Source organism: Capra hircus, chromosome 16, assembly GCF_001704415.2.
Source record: "Capra hircus breed San Clemente chromosome 16, ASM170441v1, whole genome shotgun sequence".
In the NCBI taxonomy this organism is placed as follows: Eukaryota; Metazoa; Chordata; class Mammalia; order Artiodactyla; family Bovidae; genus Capra; species Capra hircus.
In genome coordinates this window covers 14140047-14163809 of record NC_030823.1, presented here as the reverse complement: position 1 = coordinate 14163809, position 23763 = coordinate 14140047, and the positions used below count along the sequence as shown (strand labels likewise).

At 37.0% G+C, this 23763-nt stretch overlaps 1 protein-coding gene across 3 annotated transcripts in view; it reads right to left on the bottom strand.

Moving 5' to 3' along the window:
- Nucleotides 252-23763, bottom strand: part of BRINP3 (BMP/retinoic acid inducible neural specific 3) — a 482774-nt gene continuing 459262 nt past the window's right edge. For 2 of the 3 annotated variants that reach the window (XM_005690466.3, XM_013970070.2), the window contains exon 8: nucleotides 261-1728. In XM_005690466.3, coding sequence (XP_005690523.1) covers nucleotides 612-1728 — 1117 coding nt within the window. In that variant the 3' untranslated portion in view covers nucleotides 261-611. Of the gene's footprint in view, nucleotides 1729-23763 lie in introns of all 3 variants that reach the window. The other variant, XM_005690467.2, reaches the window with a different exon arrangement.

Genomic DNA, 23763 nt, shown 5'->3' with positions numbered 1-23763 from the left:
ATAAGTTGTCTGTTTATTTTAATAATGATGGTGTCTGGTTTATAAATACAGGTAATAAAGCACCGCCATTATGCTGTTAACCATAAAAATACAACTGAATCCTAGGCATTCTACCTAGTTGGGTTTTCCCTAAAGGCTTTTGAAAGGAACTGTCAAATGTTTCAATTAAACAATCTTGGGAATTTTCCCCAGGTTCTAACAAACTATATCAAAATAGAACTCACTTCATGGAAAAAAGGAATCCCACAGCATTTCTTTTTAATAACTGTTCAGCTACAAAATTTTATTGGTATCTTTTTATGTTCCCTCTAGAGGATGTAATGCACAAAAGCATTGCCACGGAACATATAAAATTACAAATGAAATTTATTGTAAAAAGTAGAATGTCTTCTAGACTGGTGTCAGTATTTATTTCATTCAGAAACCAAAACTGCAGTATAATATATTCATTGTCAGCAAGTCCATGTGTGTAAATTGCCATCCAATGTTATTGACGGATATAAGACAGATATTGAAAAGACAATTTAAAGGTACTCTTCCAAACATAAACTGTTCCACAAAAGCACTGTAAAAACTCCTTCAAGATTTTGGGTTGTGCTTGACATGTATGGTTAACTACATAATTTGGTCGTGTCATAATCCACTGTGTTTGGCAATTTGGCATTAAACGCCTGCAGAGCAGATTGGATTCTCACCACCTCACTAGTAGACAGCTTGAGTCTATGACGAAGCAAGCAAGAGAAGAGATCTAGACGACGCTGACCAGGTGGGGAGAGTTTATTTACACGGTCTCTTATCTCTAGAAGCTGCAAAAGTGCTGAGTCCTGGGATCCCTGAGTGTAGGGGTAGTCCAGCTGCAGAATCAGGTCCCGGATGGCTTCCGGGTCAAAGTGCATGCTGTAGCCAAACACTTGAATGTTATTGATTTTCATATAACCCAGGTTCCGAGATGGGTCAATAAACTCCAGGGGTTCGTAATAGATGCTTTCGTTGCCGTTGGGGCCGTTTGACTTGATGCGACTCCTCAGGTAGATGTGCACGGTCTCAAAAAACGTCTTCCACTTGTTCCCTAGAGTCAGCGACCAGTTGTAACACTGCAGGGGGAGGTCCAGCTTAGTCCGTTCCCAGTCGGGGAAGCTGTTTTCATTCACAGGCATAAACCAGCTCTCAGAGTGGCTGCCTCCGAAGGGGTTGATGTAGATGGCCAACACGGGCTCCAGGGTGCTGTTTTTCGTCAAACAGATCTGTAAAGAGAGACCCAGGATCATGTGGACCAGGCTCGACTTGTACTTGTTGCTCTTTAAGGTGAGGAGCATCCTCTTGCGCCAGGAGGGGTCGAACCAGCTGTTGAGGCGCATGTCGTTGCTGATGAAGATGGCGTGCACCTCCAGCCGCCTGTCGGTTTTCTGCAACAGGTACTTCATCTCCAGGTCTTGCAGGTCAGTCTCGAAGCCGATGTAGTGGTCGGTGGACTCGGCGACCTCGGGTTTGCAGAAGCCCTGGCTCAGCATGTAGCCCGTGTTGCAGGTGCCGCAGCGGGTGCGGTTGTCTGGGGCGCAGGTGAGGCAGGCGGCCGCGTCGCCCACCGTGCAGGGCAGGAAGGCCGTGCAGACCACCTGGTCGTTGGGACACGTGCAGGAGTGCGTCTCTTCTGAAAAACTGCCCAGAAGGCCGTTCTCATTGCAGTAGAGAAAAGACTGGATGCGAGTGAGCCAGTAAGTTGAAGTTCTAAAGACAGAAAACAAAAGGAAACTATATTAATACAAAAGCATTCGTTTGTGTGTGCATGTGTGTATCCTGCAGTCAAGTTACCTTGTGTCTGAAAGCTTCACTATTATGTTCTTAGGACCTTTCCAGTCAGTTATTTAACTGAGATTAAAAAAAAAAAAAAATCCGTGTAGTTCACCATTTTAAAAATATAAATATAATTATATAATATTTATATATTTAAATTACGTATATATTTCATTCATCATTGAATAAGATTAAAGATAGATACATTTGATTTGAACTGGAAAACTGCACAAAATATCTTCTGAAGAGATTGCATGGCATCTCATTAGTGTCCTTGGAAGCTGATTGTGCATATAATTGGGTTTGTTATAGTTTTGAAATGATATCCAACAAAAGGAAATAAAATGTTTTATCATTAAATATCTGCAGTAGAATTAGAGTGCATAAATGACGATTGTTCGTTCGTTCACTCTTAGCTTCATAGAGCACTATGCAGCAGGAATCCTAATTAGAAAGTGAAAAATGAAATTAAAACAACTCTAAATATTCAATCAATGGATTTAAATCCTAGGGTTCCATCAACATTGAAAGAACAAGTACCCACTGAGAGGGAAAATATTATTAAAACATGTTTGATTTTTATCCTTCCAGGCTGCTCAAGAAAATTGTTGAAAAAAATCTCATTAAAACCAACTACAAGTTCTTTTAATAAGGGTTAAGTGTGTTAGTTGAATGGGTTTGATTTGAATAATTAACATTTTGAAATTTATATTTAGAAATCAGGCTAATCTTCATGCAAATTTAAGATCTCACTTTTCTTCTTTTCCCACATTATTCAAATTCTTTTAGTGTATTTAAAATCTCAGTAAAATAATTAAGGAAAAGCATGTGGCTGTGTAATCAGAAAATTCTTTGTTTTTATCATGCTACTTTCTCATACTAGCTGCAAAATAATGGAAATGTTGAATGACCTAAGTTAGTAAAGGGCTTCCCAGGTAGTGCTAGTGGTAAAGAACCCATCTACCACTGCAGGAGACAAGAGATGGGAGTTTGCTCTCTGGGTAGGGAAGATCTCCTGGAGGAGGAAATGACAACCCACTCCAGTATTCTTGCCTGGAGAGTCCCGTGGACAGAGGAGCCTGGAGGGGTACAGTCCATAGGGTGGCAAAGAGTCAACATGACTCAAGTGACTTAGTGCTAAAGTTAGTAATATCTTCCATATTAAGTTCTTGTGAGAAATAGTTGGCCTCAGCCTGGCTGCATGTGTTTTGACTATTGTACAGAGCATGTGTCACAGTAGACGCCAAAAATTGTATTTCTTGGTGTTTTTATGCCTTTCCAGTGTTGATTATTCAGTACATATAAGGTTTTCTGCAAATTGTATATATTGTACCCAATCCTTTAGACATTACATTGCTACCATTTAAATAATTTGTATATGCAGTAAAATTTAGATATGAATGTGTAAATAATCAGTCAGAACAATTATTATCACATTCAGAACAATATTAGAGTCATATATTCATTTTTGGTCCTTGCTCATTCTATTGTGATATAACACTTTTTTTTTTTTTTTAAGGAAGCTCTTCCCTGTTTTTTTTCCAAATAAATTGAATAACTCTTTTATTCCTACTCATAATATTTACTTATTTTTATTCATAGTGCCTTTTTTCACTTAAAATGTTATATCATATACTTACTTGTTTATACTCCATTTATCCCATTAAGTATAATATTCAACTTGCCAAAATCATATATACTTTGGTTGCAGCTTTAGATCTTGGGCCTAGCAGAATGCTGGGAGATCACAATGCTCTAATACTTAATGAATATTAGATAAAATCCACAGACAAATTAAAGGAACATTTTCTCAATGTGCATATTTTTTCAGTGAAAAGTTAAAGCACTAAACTTCATATTTCATACCGTTGTGAAGACCTAACTCCCGAGATGCAGAAGGTGGAGTTACACAACATATTCTTGACATCTGCACAATTAAATCTATATAAAAATCTCAGTAAGTGTATATTTTAAAAACTTTTCTTTTCCAGAGTCCCTAAATGCAACTGTTTTCTATAGACCTGGAATAGAAGGTAAAACCTAATGAAGCTCAACAAAAACACAAAATATTTTCCTCCTAATTGTCTCTTGCACTGAAAGACACGAACTGGGAAACTACACCTATTAAAATCATTTCTAACTTTCCCAAGATACTTTAAAAATAAGTTCTTAGAAAACTCTCCCAGGAGGCTGCCCAGGGGTTATGAAATAGCAATGATTGGCACTTGGTTAGCCATACAACTATGTAAGCATCTCTTCTCTTCTCCTCTGGTTCCTTGTTTTCTTGCTGTGCAATATATATATATATACATATGCAAAAACTTTCTTTTTCTGACTGAGGAAATAGCTTGATTCATGATTTCTGTATTTAGTCTTCAGTCTCAGAATCAGAATCCAGCAGTTATTACTGACTTGTTATCTGCAGTTACTGATATATTTATTTCATCAATTCACTCTCAATGAATTAATCTCTCTCCTTGTTATCTCCTTTCTTTTTCTCTTTCTCTCTTTTCCCTCCCTTCCATTCTATCCTTTCTTTCTTTCTTATTTCTGTATTTTCTTTCTCTCTGTAGCCCTATTTATATCTATCAAATATAAAGCATATAAAATATATACCCTATCTGGATTGAACATTATATTTTCTTCCCTAGAATCAAAGCATAAATTCTCTGAGCCAATCCATGTCTTACTGTAAGCTCTCACTGTGTTTCCAAATCATAAGGACAAACCAAAAAAATGAAATAGATAGACCCAAGTCTATAGACAGAGCTCACAAAACTAGGGTTTCATAGAAAGACTCATTTGGACACTTTAGAAAAGCAATGACTTTTTCAGCCTTTTCCAATTCTTTTCACATCCCCCACAGATGCATTATTGAAGGAATGCATTACTGAAGGTTCGTGGGTTTCAGCTTGTCATGTATGAATACTGATAACTCAGTATGCTGTCAGAGCTCCTGTTCCCTAGGACAGAAGAGCTTACACGTGTTTCCTTCCTTGCTGTTTCTTGTCCTTTATTCCCTATTACCTATGTTTTTACTTCTTTAATTACTTCATAGGTAGGGAATAGATTTTTAAAGTAACAAAATTCAATAATTATTCATTACTACTTGTAAAACCTTGTGAAGGCAGTGTTCAAAAAATAGAAAATGGAGCAAATTTCACGTTTGTACATGGGTTTTCACTTTATCCAAAAGATCATGTAGTTCTTTTTTTTTTTTTCTGACAAAGCAAACTTTAACTGTAGTTTTAAAATTTAAACTTAAAGTTTTGAAGAGAAATATGTTCCACATTAAAGAAGCCTGGCATGCTGCATCCATGGGGTTACAAAGAGTCGGACACAGCAGCGACTAAACTTTACTGAAGTATTTTTTTTAAACTCCCTTTCTTTTATGTTGTTGCTCAGTTGCTAAGTCATGTCTGACTCTTTGTGACTCTATGGACCATAGCATGCCAGGCTTCACTGTCCTTCACTGTCTCCCAGAGTTTGGTCAAACTTATGTCCACTGAGTCTGTGATACTATCTAACATCTCATCCTCTGTCACACCCTTCTCCTTTTGCCTTCAATCTGTCCTAGGATCAGGGTCTTTTCCAGTGAGTTGGCTCTTCACATCAGGTGGCCAATGTATTGGAGCTTCAGCTTCAGCATTAGTCTTTCCAGTGAATATTCAGGGTTGATTTCCTTTTAGGATTGACTAGTCTGAGTTCCTTGCTGTCCAAGGAACTCTCATGAGTCTTCTCCAGCACCACAATTCAAAAGCATCAATCTTTTCTTTTATACTTAAGTATTAAAACAAAGTAATGCTATATTTTTATTCTCATACATAACTTTTTTTCACATAAACTATTTAGGGTCTACTGGGCTTAGGTTTAGAAGATGCAGTTTGAAAGATGAACTCCTGGCAGGCAAGTAAATCCTTTGTTGCTTTTTATCAAACATGTGGCATTGTTTCTAATAATTACTTAATAGCACTTCAAAAAATATTTACTAAGCAAAGGAAATAGGAAAGAAAAGGGAGAGAAGGAGTAAAGGGAGGGAGAGAATATAAATTAAAGTGAAGGAACTATACAAATTATAGAAGTATAGAAGAAAGAACAAAGGGAAGACAGTATTAAAGTCAATGAATTGATAAGGACAATTATATGAAGTGATTCAAGGGGTTTAAAAACTCCTTATCTATCAGGAAGTGCGTGCATTTGAAACTAATTTCTAAAAAAACAAACAAACAAAAAAACACTTTTATGTGATAGCATTACAAAAAGAAAATACCTTCCAGAGTTAAGTTAAACTTTTGGGAAAAAAAAATATAATTAGTTAAAAGCCTATAGCATGTTTATATTTGAGAAATCAGGTACAAACCAAGGTGAGATTAGACATAAGTTTGGTTCTGTTGTCTCTGTTCACCGACAACATTCTTTCTTTCTTTCTTCATGAAAGAATTTTTTTTTTATGTAGATCCTTTTTAAAGCCTTTATTGAATTTGTGACAATATTGTTTCTGTTTTATTTATTTATTTTTTGTGTTTTGGGCCAGGAGACATAGGGGAATCTTAGCTCCCAATGAGGGATTAAACCCCACACCTCTAGCATTAGAAGACGAAGTCTTAACTGCTGGACCTCCAGGGAATTCCTTCTCTGTGTATTTAAAATCTATTCTTCTCCACAGAACATACATTATGTGAGTGTCAAAAGAGCGCTAGACCAGAAGTATGAACACTGGATTTCTAGGACAGACTTTACCTGGTGACTGGGGACAAGCCACTTTAGTCTCTTTGAGAGAAGACTTTGGAAATACTGGTTCAGATTTTGATTCTGCATGACGCTGGGGAATGTGTACAGCTTTCTGAATCTCAGAAGCTCACCCTCAGTTTGCCTGTTGCCCTATTGTCAGGAGGAAATGATGTAACAAATCCCATCGTCACAGAGCCCCAACACATGGTAGCTGCCAACAATGCAACAATAAGAATGAAATGCTAGTAGTAAAATATTGTTGTTATGAAGAATATCAAAGAAGATATTGTCTTGGCCTTGTAGTTTTGAATGATGTTGCCAACTAAAAATTGGCACTTGCCATCTGCCTCTACAAGGACAAAGTCACTAGTCACTGCAGCCACTGATCTTCAACAGCCCCTCATTCAGGAATGAGGCATCTGTGCTCTGGGAAAAACTGGCAGAACAGACCTTTAGATAGTTAGATATTTTCAAAAGAAGATTTTATAGGCCCAACTCTTATATCTCCTCATATGTAGAAAAGCACTAAAGTCATTCAAGATGGCATCTGTTCTTCATTACAAGCAGCAAGCTTAGGCCAAAATGTATGCTTGACTGCATGGACTTCCTTATCTAAAATTATATATAACACTGACCTCCCCTCCTACCTCTTCAGAGCAGCTCTCAGAGTTATCTGAAATGCTATCTCCCAGACTATTAGTCCTCATTTTGCTCCAAATCAAATAAACTCACACCTCTCACCTTTCACATTCTCTTTCCATCAGCAGTGTTTAGTGGGATTGGTAAAATAGATTCCTAGACCCCACTCCAGACATATTAAATGAATCCCTAGAAGCAGGGCCCAGGAAGCTCTTTTGAAAATATCCAGCCCCAAAGACAAAGCCAGTGTGGTCAAAGCAAAGAGCATTGCACTAAAAGAGCTGTATGTACAGAGGACTTGGTAGGAAGGGTCTTGTTTTCAGGAACTAAATGAAAGCCTGTAGAGCTGGAGCGGAGAGCATATCAATGCAGTATTAGACTGTGAACTTAGCAGTGGCCAGATCAGGCAGAATTTTGTTTCAGTTTTAAATTTATTCTGCGTGCAGTAAAGAGTGGCAAACGGATTTAGGCAAGAGTCAATGAAGTCACTCAGTTGTGTCCGACTCTTTGTGACCCCATAGACTGCAGCCTACCAGGCTTCTCTGTCCATGGGAATCTCCAGGCAAGAGTACTGGAGTGGATTGACATTTCCTTCTCCAAGGGATCTTCACAACCTAGGGATTGAACCCGGGTCTCCTGCATTGCCGGCAGATGCTTTACTGTCTGAGCCACCAAGGAAGCCCCATGCACATATTTAGCAACTCTCTTTCCCTTTATGGGCTTCCCTGCTGGCTCAGCTGGTAAAGAATCTGCCTGCGATGCAGGGAGCCTGGGTTTGATCCCTGGGTGGGGAAGATCCCCTGGAGAAAGGAACGGCTACTCACTCCAGTTTTCTGGCCTGGAGAATTCCACGGACTGTATAGTCTTTGGGGTCACAAAGAGTTGGACATGACTGAGTGACTTTCACTTCGCTTTCTCTTTGTATTATACCAATAGTATCTCATTTTAATTAAAATAAAACATGCAGTCTCAGAGAACTGTTATATACAGACACTGTTCTATATGAAAATTAACAACCACAGTAGCTATTAGGGGCTCTTTAGGGCTTTCCAGGTGGTGCTAGTGGTAAAGAATCTGTCTGCCAATGCAGGAGACACAAGAGACACAGGTTTGATCCCTGGATCAGGAAATCCTCTGGAGAAGGATGTGGCAACCTGCTCCAGGATTCTTGCCTAGAGAATTCCATGGACAGAGGAGCCTGACAGTCAACAGTCCATGGGTTCGCACAGAGTCAGACATGACTGAGTGGGCACTCACACACACAAATACCAGTTAGCCATGAACCTTTAAGAACATGTCCAGAAGAAGACAAAGAGAAGTTAAAATGTCTGTATAGCAGCAGACAGCTTTGAATTAATATACATTTGGGGCCTTGTGTCCACAATGTATGCTAAATTTGCAAGCCCTAAAATAGCAATTTTGGGCATACACACACAGAACAAAAAGTGAAGGTGAAAGCTGCATCCAACTCTTTGCGACCCCATGGACTATACAGTCCATGGAATTCTTCTTGCAATTCTACTGGAGTGTGTAGCTATTCCCTTCTCCAGGGGATCTTCTCAACCCAGGGATCGAAACCAGGTCTCCTGCATTGCAGGTGGATTTTTACCAGCTGAGCCACCAGAGAAGCCCAAGAATAAAGGTAATCTATCCTTTCTCCAGTGTATCTTCCTGACCCAGGAATCAAACTGGGGTTACCTACATTGCAGGCAGATTCTTTACCAGCTGAGCTACCAGGGAAATAAACCAAAACCCTAAAGCCTACTTTTAGAATTCTACTCTGTTACTGTTACATTAATAAATTATTTACTGAATTACCCTCATATCATGGGCCAGTCACTTTGTTATTTTTAATCCTTCAACAGTAGATATAAAATTTAAACCCATTTTACAATTTGAGAAATACATAGAGTCATAGTTTCAACAGCTTTCATAATTATATATATATGTACTAGGTATTACAATGAAAAAGGACTCAAACCAAATCTAAATTTTAATGTGTGTCTAATAGTAAGGAAAAATGAGTTAAGGAAAGATATCCATTTATTGTCATACTGGAAATCATCAAAGGTAAAGCATCAAAGATAAAAGATAACTTTATATTTCTTTACTTAATCTGTTCTGTTTATTCATTAAATTATTATATAAAATTAGGTACCTGAGTTACAGCCCATTCTATTGACTTCAATCATCTTTTGGGAGCTAAACTATCAGTGAACCTTATTTTCCTTGAGTCAGATGGAATTTGGAATGAAATATACGCTGTTGTAAGAATTAAAGGGAAATAGCAAGAAAATCCAGTAAGAGTGCTTGTGCACAGAAAAAAATGATAAATAAATGTGAATGTTTACTCTTATGATGATGATTATAACTACTGTTAACCTTTCAAAGAAATAATATCATATGCAGTTTCTTTATTATAAATGCTATTTTCCTCTAAAAAGTGGAAATTTCTCTGTATTAATTTGGAAACTCAAAAATCTGAACAAACAATATTTTTCAAATTTGGTACATACATTCTGATGTGTGACAGTTTGCACTGAGGTATTAGAACATATGTTGATACAAAAACAATTACCTTCTCTCACAGCTAAATCCTCTTTGAGCGCTAATAATCTTATTTCAAAGGTCCTTTTTTCCAACCTTCTAATCTTTTTTGGCTTTCCAAATCTGTGCAGTGTGGATCTGAATTTTAAAATCTAAACAACACAACTTCAGTCTATTTTTGAAGTTAAATATTATTCGTTTCATTCATTATTCATTTCAGCCTTCATAGATTTGTTCTTCTTCAACCCTAATACTTTAAACTGAATAAGAATTTGGGATTAAGTGCCCACAGCCATTTAAACAGTCATAAACTGATTATTAGCGCAGTCACAGACAAATGATGCCAAATAATAGCCTGTCACTCACTCTCCCCCAGCTCTGTGGTTGTGTCCGTCTCAGCCTTGACAACAGGACCTGGGGCTCATGTTGACACATTCATCACACAGTAGTCTCACTCTTGGAGATAATGTCACATCCTGAGAAACAGGATATCATTGTCAAAGTTCCCTTGGCCATGAGTCTCCCAAAGAAGCATCATTTATGTATATGTATATGTATATATGGGCTTCCCTGGTGGCACAGTGGTAAAGAATCTGCCTGAAATGCAGGAGCTGCAGGAGACCTGAGTTCAATCCCTGGGTGAGGAAGATCCCCTGGAGGAAGGCATGGCAACCCACTCCAGTATGCTTGCGTAGAGAATCCCATGGACAGAAGAGCTTGGTGGGCTGCGGTCCGTGGGATCACAGAGAGTCAGACACAACTGAAGTGAATAAGCACATATGTGTGTGTGTGTGTGTGTGTGTGTATATCACATGTATATAGATACATATCTATAAACCTATAGATGCATATATACACACACGTTTTATTTTTATGAACTTGAATTCACGTATCTACTAAAACTTTCGCCTTGTAGGAGGATGATGAAAAAGTGAGTGAAGCAGTTGAAAATGTAGGTGATATTTTAAAGACAAGATTAGCTGAAGTTTTGTCAAGTGCACAGTCCATTTACAGGCATTTCATTAACTCTCCCAATTCTCAACTACACCGTGAAGTACGGACTCTTGTTATCCCAATCTGTCTTTAAAGCTATGAATTGTAAAAAGCTTAATTAATTAGAACTTGTAGAAGATCAATGGCACCCCACTCTGGTAATCTTGCCTGGAAAATCCCATGGATGGAGGAGCCTGGTGGGCTGCAGTGCATGGGGTTGTGACGAGCCGGACACGACTGAGCGACTTCACTCTCACTTTTCCCTTTCATGCATTGGAGAAGGAAGTGGCAACCCACTCCAGTGTTCTTGCCTGGAGAATCCCAGAGATGGGGGAGCCTGGTGGGTTGCTGTCTATGGGGTGGCACAGAGTCGGAAATGACTGAAGTGACTTAGCAGCGGCAGCAGCAGAAAGTCAACTAGCTAGTAAGTGACAAAACTCAAAGTATATCCCAGTCATTGTTACTCCTGACAATGTGGGGATATAACACGAAAAGTGCTGTGTAAGTTCTGGCAGCTCTATAGTGGGGTTAATGGCAACCTCCTTCGAGGGGACTTATGTCATACCCACATACCCAGAGCCCCTGTCCCTGCAGCAGACCACTGCCGACCTATACCTCCTCAGGAGATGCCCAAACACAGTTCTGTCTCAGTCTCTGTGGGGTCCCCGGGTCCTGGTGCGCACAAGATCTGTTTGAGCCCTCTGAGCATCTCTGGCGGGAATGGCAGGAAGTGAGGAAGAACTAAAGAGCCTCTTGATGAAAGTGAAACAGGAGAGTGAAAAAGTTGGCTTAAACCTCAACATTCAGAAAACTAAGATCATGGCATCCGGTCCCATCACTTCATTCCAAATAGATGGAGAAACAGTGGAAACAATGGCAGACTTTAATTTTGGGGGGCTCCAAAATCACTGCAGATGGTGACTGCAGCCATGAAATAAAAAGATGCTTACTCCTTGGAAGAAAAGTTATGAACAATCTAGACAACACATTTTTTAAGAGACATTACTTTCCCAACAAAGGTCCATCTAGTCAAGGCTATGGTTTTTCCAGTGGTCATGTATGGATGTGAGAGTTGGACTATAAAGAAAGCTGAGCACCAAAGAATTGATGCTTTTGAACTGCAGTGTTGGAGAAGATTCTTGAGAGTCCCTTGGACTGCAAGGAGATCCAACCAGTCCATCCTAAAGGAAATTGGTCCTGAATATTCATTGGAAGGACTGATGCTGAGGCTGAAATTCCAATATTTTGGCCACCTGATACAAAGAGCTGACTCATTCGAAAAGACCTTGGTGCTGGGAAAGATTGAGGGCAGGAGGAGAAGGGGACAACAGAGGATGAGATGGTTGGATAGCATCACCGACTCAATGGACATGAGTTTGAGTAAACTCTGGGAGCTGGTGATGGACAGGGAGGCCTGGCATGCTGCAGTCCATGGGGTCGCAAGAGACAGACACAATTGAACTGAACTGAACACCAAAAGTACAAACAGTAAGAGCAAAAAGTTCTAAGTGGGACAACATCAAACCAGAAAGTTTCAGCCAACTAAACTGTAATTCATTTAATTGAACAGTATACACAGAAAAATCTGCAACTGAAACACTCTGTCCACATTTGTGCTGCATTTAATAGTATAGTTAAAGAAAAACTGATAGATATGTTTTCCATCTTATGACATAAAATATGAAAAGAAAAAGGCAACATTCAGGATGTGAAATATGAGAAATACAACTCAATTATTTTACTATATATTAAGGGAATATACTATTTTAAAAAGAGTCCACATTTAATTTCCTCCAAATTAAAAACTGAACTATTTTGCCAATTGAATCACTTTCATGATAAGTTAATAAAACTTGGAAAGCATTTATTATGTGCAAGTTCATTCTATTAAGTAGTATAATTGAGGAATATTGACACAAATGCAATGGTCTCTCCTATGTGCTTTTATAACACCCTTGTTTTCATCCAGCATAATGTTCATTATACCAAGCCATTATTACCCAATCGTCTGTATACTTCATTACATTATGCATGCTGCGAGGGAGAAGATATATTTGTTTACTTCACCATTTTATTATCATAAAGTACCTTAATCAGGTTATAGTGTTTATGCTTAAGTTTTCACATTAAAACCTTCTGAACCTTTATTAGTCTTGAAATATGTTAATGATGAATCCAAATTTGAAAATCTAAATAATATAAATAGAAGTTTCTAAAAGTAAAATATTCATGAAGAGGCCATTTTATCTTATCCTTCATAGATCTATTCATCTCTGAACCTAATGTTTCAAACTAAATATAAATATCACATGAATGTGTAAATTAAGAACAAAAAAAGAGAAGAAGCTAAAAAAAGCATATTCAAGGCTAAATTGTGAATGGTCTTGCTTGTATTCATTTATTTATCTTTAGCATTTCATATGATTTTCTTGATATTCAGTGTGTGATAAACATTTTCAAAATTATCTTAATTTAATAACATAACCAATTTCTCATCAATTAAAAAAATACAATAAAATGTTTCTGTTGGATACCAAAAACTTGAAAACAAAAGGAAATTGTATTATTTAAATAATTTAATCAAAATTTAATGTTTCTATTGGTGACACTATTCATATCTAAATCATATTTTCAATTAAATAAAGAAAACATAATTTGTCCAAATCCAATGTCCATCTATTCATATAACCAGAATGCAATTATGGTATGAATTGTTTTTGACATGCCTGCAATTGTGTGATAAGCATCTCTCCAAACTGAATGTCTCTGGCCTTATTTTCTTCTCTCCTAACACAGCTATCCTAGTTATCTATAATGATGAATATCAACTCATCCCTTTCTGTATCAATTAAAGTAAGATCTAGCTTCTGGAGGCCCTGTACCTGTTCTTTTTGTCATTTTATTACATTTGTGTGCTTCCAAGCTAATCTTCCTAAAATTTATTTATCTCTTATTGTATAATACCTAATAACTTTCAGATAAAATGTATATTGCCTAACTTTTAAAGCCCTTTACGATCATACAATACCCACCTAGGCTTCAGTACTCTATAAAATATATTCTCCATTTAGGCTCTCTTTGTTCCCCTCCCTAAATATGTCATGCTCAATTTCAACCACAGTGAATTTTGTCATTACAGAATTGTCCTTTTCCCTCTGCTTAGCCAGTTCAAGATGCAAATTTAATCTTTTTTTTTTTTTTTACTGTAAACAGTTCTTATTAATAAGCCTCCTTACGACAACTTAATTCTTTGATTCTTATATATAATTATATATATTTTATATTCTTATATATACTATATTCTTAATTATATAATTTAAGCTATATTACTATATTTGTAATTAAGTAATGTACAACCAATATTATTGGTAAATATGTTCTTGTTGTTTCAACCAAAGTGTATTGTTTATTATAATATCTATATTTTTACATGTTAGTTTTGGTAGTTGGAATATAAGCTTCTCAGAAAGAAGAAAATGAATGTTGTTTCGTTGGAATTTTTAGAGATAAGCAAAATCTCTTTCCATGCAACCCCTTTAAAAAAAACTGCTAGATCAAAATTGAATTATGGATTTATATTTGTGAGAAAATGTCAAAGGAAATACTTTAAAAAACTCCTTAGCACAAAATGCCAAATAATTCTAACAAAAATGTCTTAAATGCATTTATGATCTGGAAAAAAATATGGGGTAAAGTTCAGAGGCTAAAATTGAAGTAAAAGGACAAATGTGAAGGAAGATATGGGTGTACCTGATCTAGAGGTTTCAGTGGCTATGTCAGGTATAAGAAACAAAGTCCAGTGACTTGAAATGCAAGAAGTTGAATTGGAGACCTCTATGAGGCTGGGGAAACACTCTCTTCCAACAACAGAGAAGACTCTACACATGGACATCACCAGACGGTCAACACCGAAGTCAGATTGATTATATTCTTTGCAGCCAAAGATGGAGAAGCTCTATATAGTCAGCAAAAACAAGACCAGGAGCTGACAGTGGCTCAGATCATGAACCCCTTATTGCCAAATTCAGACTTAAATTGAAGAAAGTAGGGAAAACCACTAGACCATTCAGGTATGACCTAAATGAAATCCAGAAAAACATCTATTTCTGCTTTATTGACTATGCCAAAGCCTTTGACTGTGTGGATCACAATAAACTGTGGAAGATTCTGAAAGAGATGGGAATCCCAGACCACCTGAATTGCCTCTTGAGAAACCTGTATGCAGGTCAGGAAGCAGCAGTTAGAAGTGTACATGGAACAACTGACTGGTTCCAAATAGGAAAAGGAGTACGTCAAGGCTGTATATTGTCACCCTGCTTATTTAACTTATATGCAGAGTACATCATGAGAAATGCTGGACTGGAAGAGGCACAAGCTGGAATCAAGATTGCCGGGAGAAATATCAATAACCTCAGATACACAGATGACACCACCCTAAAGCCTCATGATGAAAGTGAAAGAGGAGAGTGGAAAAGTTGGCTTAAAGCTCAACATTCAGAAAACTAAGATCATGGCATCTGGTCCCATCACTTCATGGCAAATAGATGGGGAAACTGTGGAAACAGTGTCAGACTTTTTTGGGGGGGCTCCAAAATCATTGCAGATGGTGATTACAGCCATGAAGTTAAAAGAGGCTTACTCTTTGGAAGGAAAGTTATGACCAACCTAGATAGCATATTCAAAAGCAGAGACATTATTTTGCCAACAAAGGTCCATCTAGTCAAGGCTGTGATTTTTCCAGTAGTCGTATATGGATGTGAGAGTTGGACTGTGATGAAAGTTGAATGCTGAAGAATTGATGTTTTGAACTGCAGTGTTGGAGAAGACTCTTCAGAGTCCCTTGGACTGCAAGGAGATCCAACCAGTCCATTCTAAAGGAGAGCAGTCCTGGGTGTTCATTGGAAGGTCTGATGCTATAGCTGAAACTCCAATACTTTGGCCACCTCATGAGAAGAGTTAACTTATTGGAAAAGACTCTCATGCTGGGAGGTATTGGGGACAGGAGGAGAAGAGGATGACATGGTTGAGATGGCTGGATGGTTCACCAACTCCATGGACATGAGTTTGAGTAAACTCTGGGAGTTGGTGATGAACAGGGAGGCCTGACGTGCTGTGATTCATGGGGTCGCAAAGAGTGGGACACGACTGAGCAACTGAACTGAACTGAACTGATGAGGCTGGGAAGACTGAGACTATGAATTTAAAGCGAGTCCGTTTAAAAGCAAAACAAGCAATTAAGCAAACAAATAAGCATTCTAGAAAAGAAGAGAGCAAGATGAGTGCCTACAGTAACCACACTGGGAGTAGAAGAGAAAATATTAATACATAATCTACAAATTCAAAGTATTTTTTTAGAAAACATGTAATCTAAAAATTCAAAACCACCAATGAAAATAGTAATTTATTTTAAAGTGATCCCAAATTGTTTCACTGTGGTGACATTAAATATATATATTTTCTACATCGGTGTATATCTTTTATATTTTGTAAAGGACTTGAAGAATCAATACAGATGAAATTATTTTTGACCATGAACTCACAATAGGAAAAAAAAACAAAAACCCAAAGAGGAACCAGGGTTACCAAGGTTGAAAATGTGCAAAAATCAGAATCGTATCAGCATTGATTACAGAAATGGAAAGCATTTTATATTGAAGTCAATTACCAGCAACATATTTAAATAATGAGAAATAAATTAATTATTTAAAATATGAGAGAGACACAAGTGGTTACCAAAACAAATTGGAAAAATCACAATCGTATCAGCATTGATTACAGAAATGGAAAGCATTTTATATTGAAGTCAATTACCAGCAACATATTTAAATAATGAGAAATAAATTAATAAATTAAAATATGAGAGAGACACAAGTGGTTACCAAAACAAATTGGAAAAAAGAAAGGAAATATGATGATGATGATGATTTAAATTTAAACAGTAAGAGGTAAAACATCAGATTAGCAAAGCTGAGCAGAAAATTGGTAAATTAAATATAATTGAGATAATGATACTGAGAATATGCACCACAGAGAGAAGAGATTGAAAATATAAAATAGATCAAGAGGATAACATTAGAGAAACTGATAAATACCTAATCAGAGTTCCAGAAGAAGAAAATATAGAGGAGGTTCCATATAAAGGGGAGATTCCATATAAAATGACAGTAAGTGAGAATTCTCCAAAGTCTATGAAATTCATAAATCTTGAGATAGGTGAAGATCAAAAAAAATTCCAAGAGGAATAACTATTCACATTGTACTTAACTTGTGGTTCTTGTTATATGTAACAAAAATTGTTTATAAATAACAAAGATTATATATAACAAAAGATAAAAATATACAAATATTTAAAAGATATTAAAGCATATGTAATCAATGCAGTTATATTCACAATATTCACAAATAGAAAGACTCACTAGGAAAGATACCAATTCTTCCCAAATGTATTTCTATATTTATGCAACTCCAATAAAAACTGCTTCAAGTTTTCTTTTTGTTTTTAGTTATGATAAAAATATCTGCCTGGCAATGAAAAAGACTGAATTCCATCCCTGGATCAGGAGGATCCACTGGAGAAAGGAATGGCAATCCACTCCAGTATTCTTGCCTGGAGAATTCCATGGACAGAAGAGCCTGGCAGGCTATAGTCCATGGGGTTGCAAAGAATCAGACATGACTAAGTGACTTACACTAGAGTAGCTTGTCTTCAGTGAATGCTCCCGATAATAACTTATAAAATTTGACCAAAATAGAAAGAACTACTAGTTAAAAGAGTTATACAATGTCCAAAAGCAAAAGCAAAATGAGTTTTTGTCTTTAAAGAAGGGGACACTACCAATGGAGAGAGAAGTTTTGCCTTAGGGAACTCCCTAATCTGTACAAAGTGGGAAGGATGGAACTCAATCAGAAACAATACTCTTAAAGGCTCAATGTGTACAGAATGAAAATGGAGAGTTGCCAGAGAAGATATCAATTGAGGCAATTGTGAGACACATTTTGAGGAATCAACCAGAAAGCAAATGTAAAGACTGTATTCCTTGCCTATCACAGAGGAGACAGTGTTTGCAGTTTGGATATCTCCAAGGTAGAATGGCTTGGGAAACACATTCAAATACAAGAAAAGCCATGCCTTCACAGTAAAGAGTGTCACAAGACTAAAGATTATTCCTAAACGAACTGTCGAACTAAAAAGACTCACTGTAATTAAAAAAAAAAAAAATCTGTAAAGACAATGTGGTCAACAAATAATAAAACAGCCTGTCAAATTAAAAATCAACACTATTCTAATAAAATAACATACTTCAGAGTCAATATATAATATCACCTACAAAACCCAATAAAAATACGCAGTTACAAGAACTGTGAACAAACAAGTAGATGCCATTCATTGCAAAAAGACAAAGCTATTGATAGAAATAGGTCCCATGACAACCTACATAATTGCTATTGACTGATAAATGTTGACTTGAAACAGAGACTGACAGATATTTCTCTATTAAAGATAGGTTTATTCAAATTACAATTTTCCCTATTAAAATAAAACCTAATTCTCTATTTATTCAGGACAAAAAACAGGATAAGGCATTCTGTGCTTTGGAAAAACAGGTCCCTTAGATAATCACAGCTATCTCAGAAAAATTAAAAAAAAATATGAACCCAGATTCTTGCATCTTCTCATTCACAGAAAATCACTAAAATCATTAATGGAGATATGTAAACTTCATGACCAGCAGTAAACTTTTATTGAGCTGTATGCTTGACTACATGTATTTCCTAGACAAAACTGTGTATATGTGGCCACTCTCTCAACTCTTTGGGGCAATTTCTCAAGAGCTTTCTGAGAAGTAATCTGCTGAGTAAGAGTCCTCAGGAATGCTCTGAATAAAACACAACTCAGCTCTTACATTATGTGTGTTTGTGTTTTTCAGTCAACAGTTTTGACAACCAGGAGGATTCAGAGCAGACTTCTTTCCTTCATCTGAACTCTACAACGATCTAGGTCTTTGGTACCAGCAAGGGTTCGATGTGCCCATCCACCTCCTTGATGTGTCCAGATGAACTGGGTGAGTCTCTCATGTGGTCTTGGATCTCCCATCTTGCTGACTTCCTGAGCCTTATTCAGTTGTTATAAAACTCCTTGATATGAGGACTAGGGTTTCCTTGAACTTAAGTTCAATAAGCGGTATCTGGATTCTCCAGTTGAAAGACAATGACAAGATTTTGCTCAGTTGAAAGACACCTAGGTGGTTTGGACTGAGTCATTAGGTAGGAGCTATCTGATGTCCTGGCTGGAACTGGCTATTTAACAGGGCTGGTCAGAGTAAATTAAAGACATCAAATGAGAGCTTTCAGCTGCAAAGATAAGGACTACAGATCCTCCCAGCTGATACAGCTTTCTCAAGCAACTGAGAAATTTATGGGAGTGGTAGAAGCAAATCCTCATACCATTTGGGACTCTCATAAGGAAAGCCACTCAAACTAAAAGACTCACTTGTCTAGGGATGCACACATATGGTTGCCCATCCAGTATTCTGAGCACCCAAGCTGGTTTTAGACTGCCAGTGAGAGAAGTCAGAAACAGACACATAAAATTGCTGAAACAACTTGAGGGTAACACCTACAGGATGTAAGCTCACAAATAGCACGACAGCCCACCACACAGCTTTTGATAGTAATATCTTGACAAACCAACTTTAAAATGGGGGATTGTTGTTCCTCTTGTTGTTTAGTTGCTAAGTTGCGTCTGACTCTGTGACCCCATGGACTGTATCCTGCCAGGCTCCTCTGTCCATGGGATTTCCCAGGCAAGAACACTGGAGTGGGTTACCATTTCCTTCTCCAGGAGATCTTCCCGACCCAGGGGTCACACTCACATCTTCCGTGGCTCCTGCCCTGGCTGGTTGATTCTTTACCAATGAGCCACCAGATAAAGCCTCCTAAACAGAAGACAGAGGCAAGTCAGATAGCCAACCTCCAACCAGGTTCATAAACATTTTGTATGTAGCAATAAGCACTAACTTTATTGGAAACTAAGAAAATCTTGCACAGAAATGGCCAAGATAGGGCTCTTTTCACATTCCCAAACTGACTTTTGTGTATGCAGCTTAAAAAAAAAAAGAAGGCCAGTTTGATAAATCATCTTTTCAAAATTCTGAACCTAAGGGAACAGAAGTCCTTCTAGGAGGAACTTGCATTTTCTCTCACTATGCCTTTGAGATATAAATGTTGTACAGATCAGGGAACTGTATCTAAACCCTCCCCAATTCCTGAGATTAAGTTAAAAAAGAAAAAGGAAAAGAGGACTTTTAAACTTAAGCAAGGAAACAACTTATTCTAATTGTTATTTATAAACTAGTGAGATTTATATTGTAATACCTGATTTATAACTTAGTTTTAGAAATGAAAGCTATGAAATCTATATGTATCTGGATATATGTATATCTAGGTTTCTACACTATAAATATATGTTTCTACCTTTGATGGTATTGCCAAAATTAATTATAACTGAACTCTATTTAATTGACTTAAAAGAAAATAAGTGCTTCTATAAACTCAGAAACAGAAACTAAACCAAATGAATTTCAGTTTCATGTGATCTAGGAAATATTCAGTATTAAATTAATTTTTATTGTTAAAGTTAGTTTAAATTTGTTGGTTTAACTCACATGGACAACCAGGCAAGAGCATTGGAGTGGGTTGCCATTTCCTTCTCCAATAACCAAGTTTACTAAAACTCAAATAAGTTCACATTATCTCTGTCACAAAATTTGTTAGCAAGAAAAATGGGGGGTGATGGCTGGTGTGGTCCAATCTTATGAAGATTTCATGAGTAATCTGAACATAATTATTGAGGAAAAGTGAACTAACTTGACATAAATGAAGTGAGAGCTTTTAGGTGAACTATTTAAGAATAATTATGTTTTATGGTATATCTACTTAAAAACAGTTTCTTTGAAATTTTAGTAACTTGAAACTTTAGAGATTTGCTAAATTAAGTTAAATGATGGAAGTTATTGAATATCTAGATCACTCCCAAATAAAATTACTGAAACATTAATTACTGAGCATAGGCTCTTACAACGAAACTAAAGTTATTTAGGACTATTAATAAATATGTTTGGTGTCACGCTGAGACATTTTCTATAAGAAAGCATGTTTTGGAAAGTATGAATAATATTTATGCTTGCTATTCTACAGAAATCTGATACAAAAGAGTTTATAATTGCTTACTTCTTAGTTTTCACTAGAAATTAAGGTTTTAAAAGTTGATAATTCTAATTAAAACATTTTAATTAAAATAGAAAAAATTAAGAAGAAAATCATGTTTATATGCAAAGGAAAAAGAATGTATAAGGAATTTAAATGCCTGTAGTTAAGGGGAAAGTAAGTAATTTTGCTCTAAAGTGAAAGTGTTAGTCTCTTAGTCATGTCTGACTCTTTGTGACTCCATGGACTGCAGCCCACAAGTCTTCTCTGTCCATGGAATTTTGCAGGCAATGCTGGAGTGGGTTGCCATTCTCTTCTCCAGGGAATCTTCCTGACCCAGGGATGAAACCTATGTCTCCCATGTTGCCAGCAGATTCCTTACTGTCTGAGTCATCAGGGAAGGCCTAATTTTGCTCTAAAGAAAGGCTCAAATGAGACAAGAGAAAAGGACAGAATCTGAAAGTAAAAAAGGAAGTTATAGAAGGTTTGTGGAAAAGAAATAATGGGAAAAACAATATATGGTCAGGACAGATTAATTAAAATAAATTTGAGCAAATACATTTTAATATTAAAAGTAAGTTGATACAAAACTAGAATTTGGTTTTTTCTCTGTTAAGAGGACAAGATATTTGGGGATATTTATCTGCTTTTGATAACATATTGTAATGTTTCTTCATTGTTTAATCAATATCCATTAACTTTCTGTATTTGCCTTTAAAATCGTGTATTGTCATTTTGCTTAAGTGAATAAGCATTGTTTTATAGTGATCTATAATCTTATTTGACCAAGTGTTTTAAATTTTTGTTATATTTAACTTTCCAAGTCAAATCCTAAATTAAGTTTCTCTGACATCTAGCTAATTGGGACATATCAAAGTGCCCCTGAAATCAAATCCCTCAGAGAGATATTAAACTATATATGTTTATTTGTTATGCTAAATTACATAGAAAGCATTGTCAAATGAGTGGGAATAAACCTTCTTAGGTTATAGTGTATCAGTTCAGTTCAAGTCGCTCAGTCGTGTCCGACTCTTTGCGACCCCATGAATCTCAGCACACCAGGCCTCCCTGTCCATCACCAACTCCCGGGGTTCACTCAGACTCACGTCCATTGAGTCAGTGATGCCATCCAGCCATCTCATCCTCTGTCGTCCCCTTCTCCTCCTGCCCCCAATCCCTCCCAGCATCGTCTTTACCAATGAGGTGGCCAAAGTACTGGAGTTTCAGCTTTAGCATCATTCCTTCCAAAGAAATCCCAGGGCGGATCTCCTTTAGAATGGACTGGTTCAATTTCCTTGCATTCCAAGGGACTCTCAAGAGTCTTCTCCAACACCACAGTTCAGAAGCATCAATTCTTTTGTCGCTCAGCCTTCTTCACAGTCCAACTCTCACATCCATACATGACCACAGGAAAAACCATAGCCTTGACTAGACGGACCTTAGTCGGCAAAGTAATGTCTCTGCTTTTGAATATGCTATCTAGGTTGGTCATAACTTTTCTTCCAAGGAGTAAGTGTCTTTTAATTTCATGGCTGCAGTCACCATCTGTAGTGATTCTGGAGCCCCCAAAAATAAAGTCTGACACTGTTTCCACTGTTTCCCCATCTATTTCCCATGAAGTGATGGGACTGGATGCCATGATATTCGTTTTCTGAATGTTATAGTGTATGGATAGATGTTATTAATATAAATGTTCTAGAAATTATTAGAAATGTTTAAAATTTGGATATGTCTTGGTATTATGAGTCATAATTCTAGTTATTAAGATGTAAAATGCCATAGAAATAACCAAATTTCTTTGACAACAGTATTGTAACCAGATATTTAGCCATTTTATGTTGTCTTGTCACTTACAGATAGTTACTGTTTTATCTGATGCTTTTGCAAAACTGCTTCATATTCTAGAAGATTTATGGAAACCACTTTTTGACAAGTATAAGTTTCTGATATCTTTCACATCCTACTGATGAACTGGTGATATTAATAAATCATAGAATTCTTTTTTTTTTTTTTAAGATTTAAAATGTTTTATTTATTATTTTTTTTTTAAATTTTAAAATCTTTAATTCTTACATGCGTTCCCAAACATGAACCCCCCTCCCACCTCCCTCCCCATAACATCTCTCTGGGTCATCCCCATGCACCAGCTCCAAGCATGCTGTATCCTGCATCAGACATAGACTGGCGATTCAATTCTTACATGATAGTATACATGTTAGAATGTCATTCTCCCAAATCATCCCACCCTCTCCCTCTCCCTCTGAGTCCAAAAGTCCATTATACACATCTGTGTCTCTTTCCCTGTCTTGCATACAGGGTCGTCATTGCCATCTTCCTAAATTCCATATATATGTGTTAGTATACTGTATTGGTGTTTTTCTTTCTGGCTGACTTCACTCTGTATAATCGGCTCCAGTTTCATCCATCTCATCAGAACTGATTCAAATGAATTCTTTTTTACGGCTGAGTAATACTCCATTGTGTATATGTACCACAGCTTTCTTATCCATTCATCTGCTGATGGACATCTAGGTTGTTTCCATGTCCTAGCTATTATAAACAGTGCTGCGATGAATATTGGGGTACATGTGTCTCTTTCAATTCTGGTTTCCTCGGTGTGTATGCCCAGCAGTGGGATTGCTGGGTCATAAGGTAGTTCTAGTTGCAATTTTTTAAGGAATCTCCACACTGCTCTCCATAGTGGCTGTACTAGTTTGCATTCCCACCAACAGTGTAGGAGGGTTCCCTTTTCTCCACACCCTCTCCAGCATTTATTGCTTGCAGATTTTTGGATCGCAGCCATTCTGACTGGTGTGAAGTGGTACCTCATTGTGGTTTTGATTTGCATTTCTC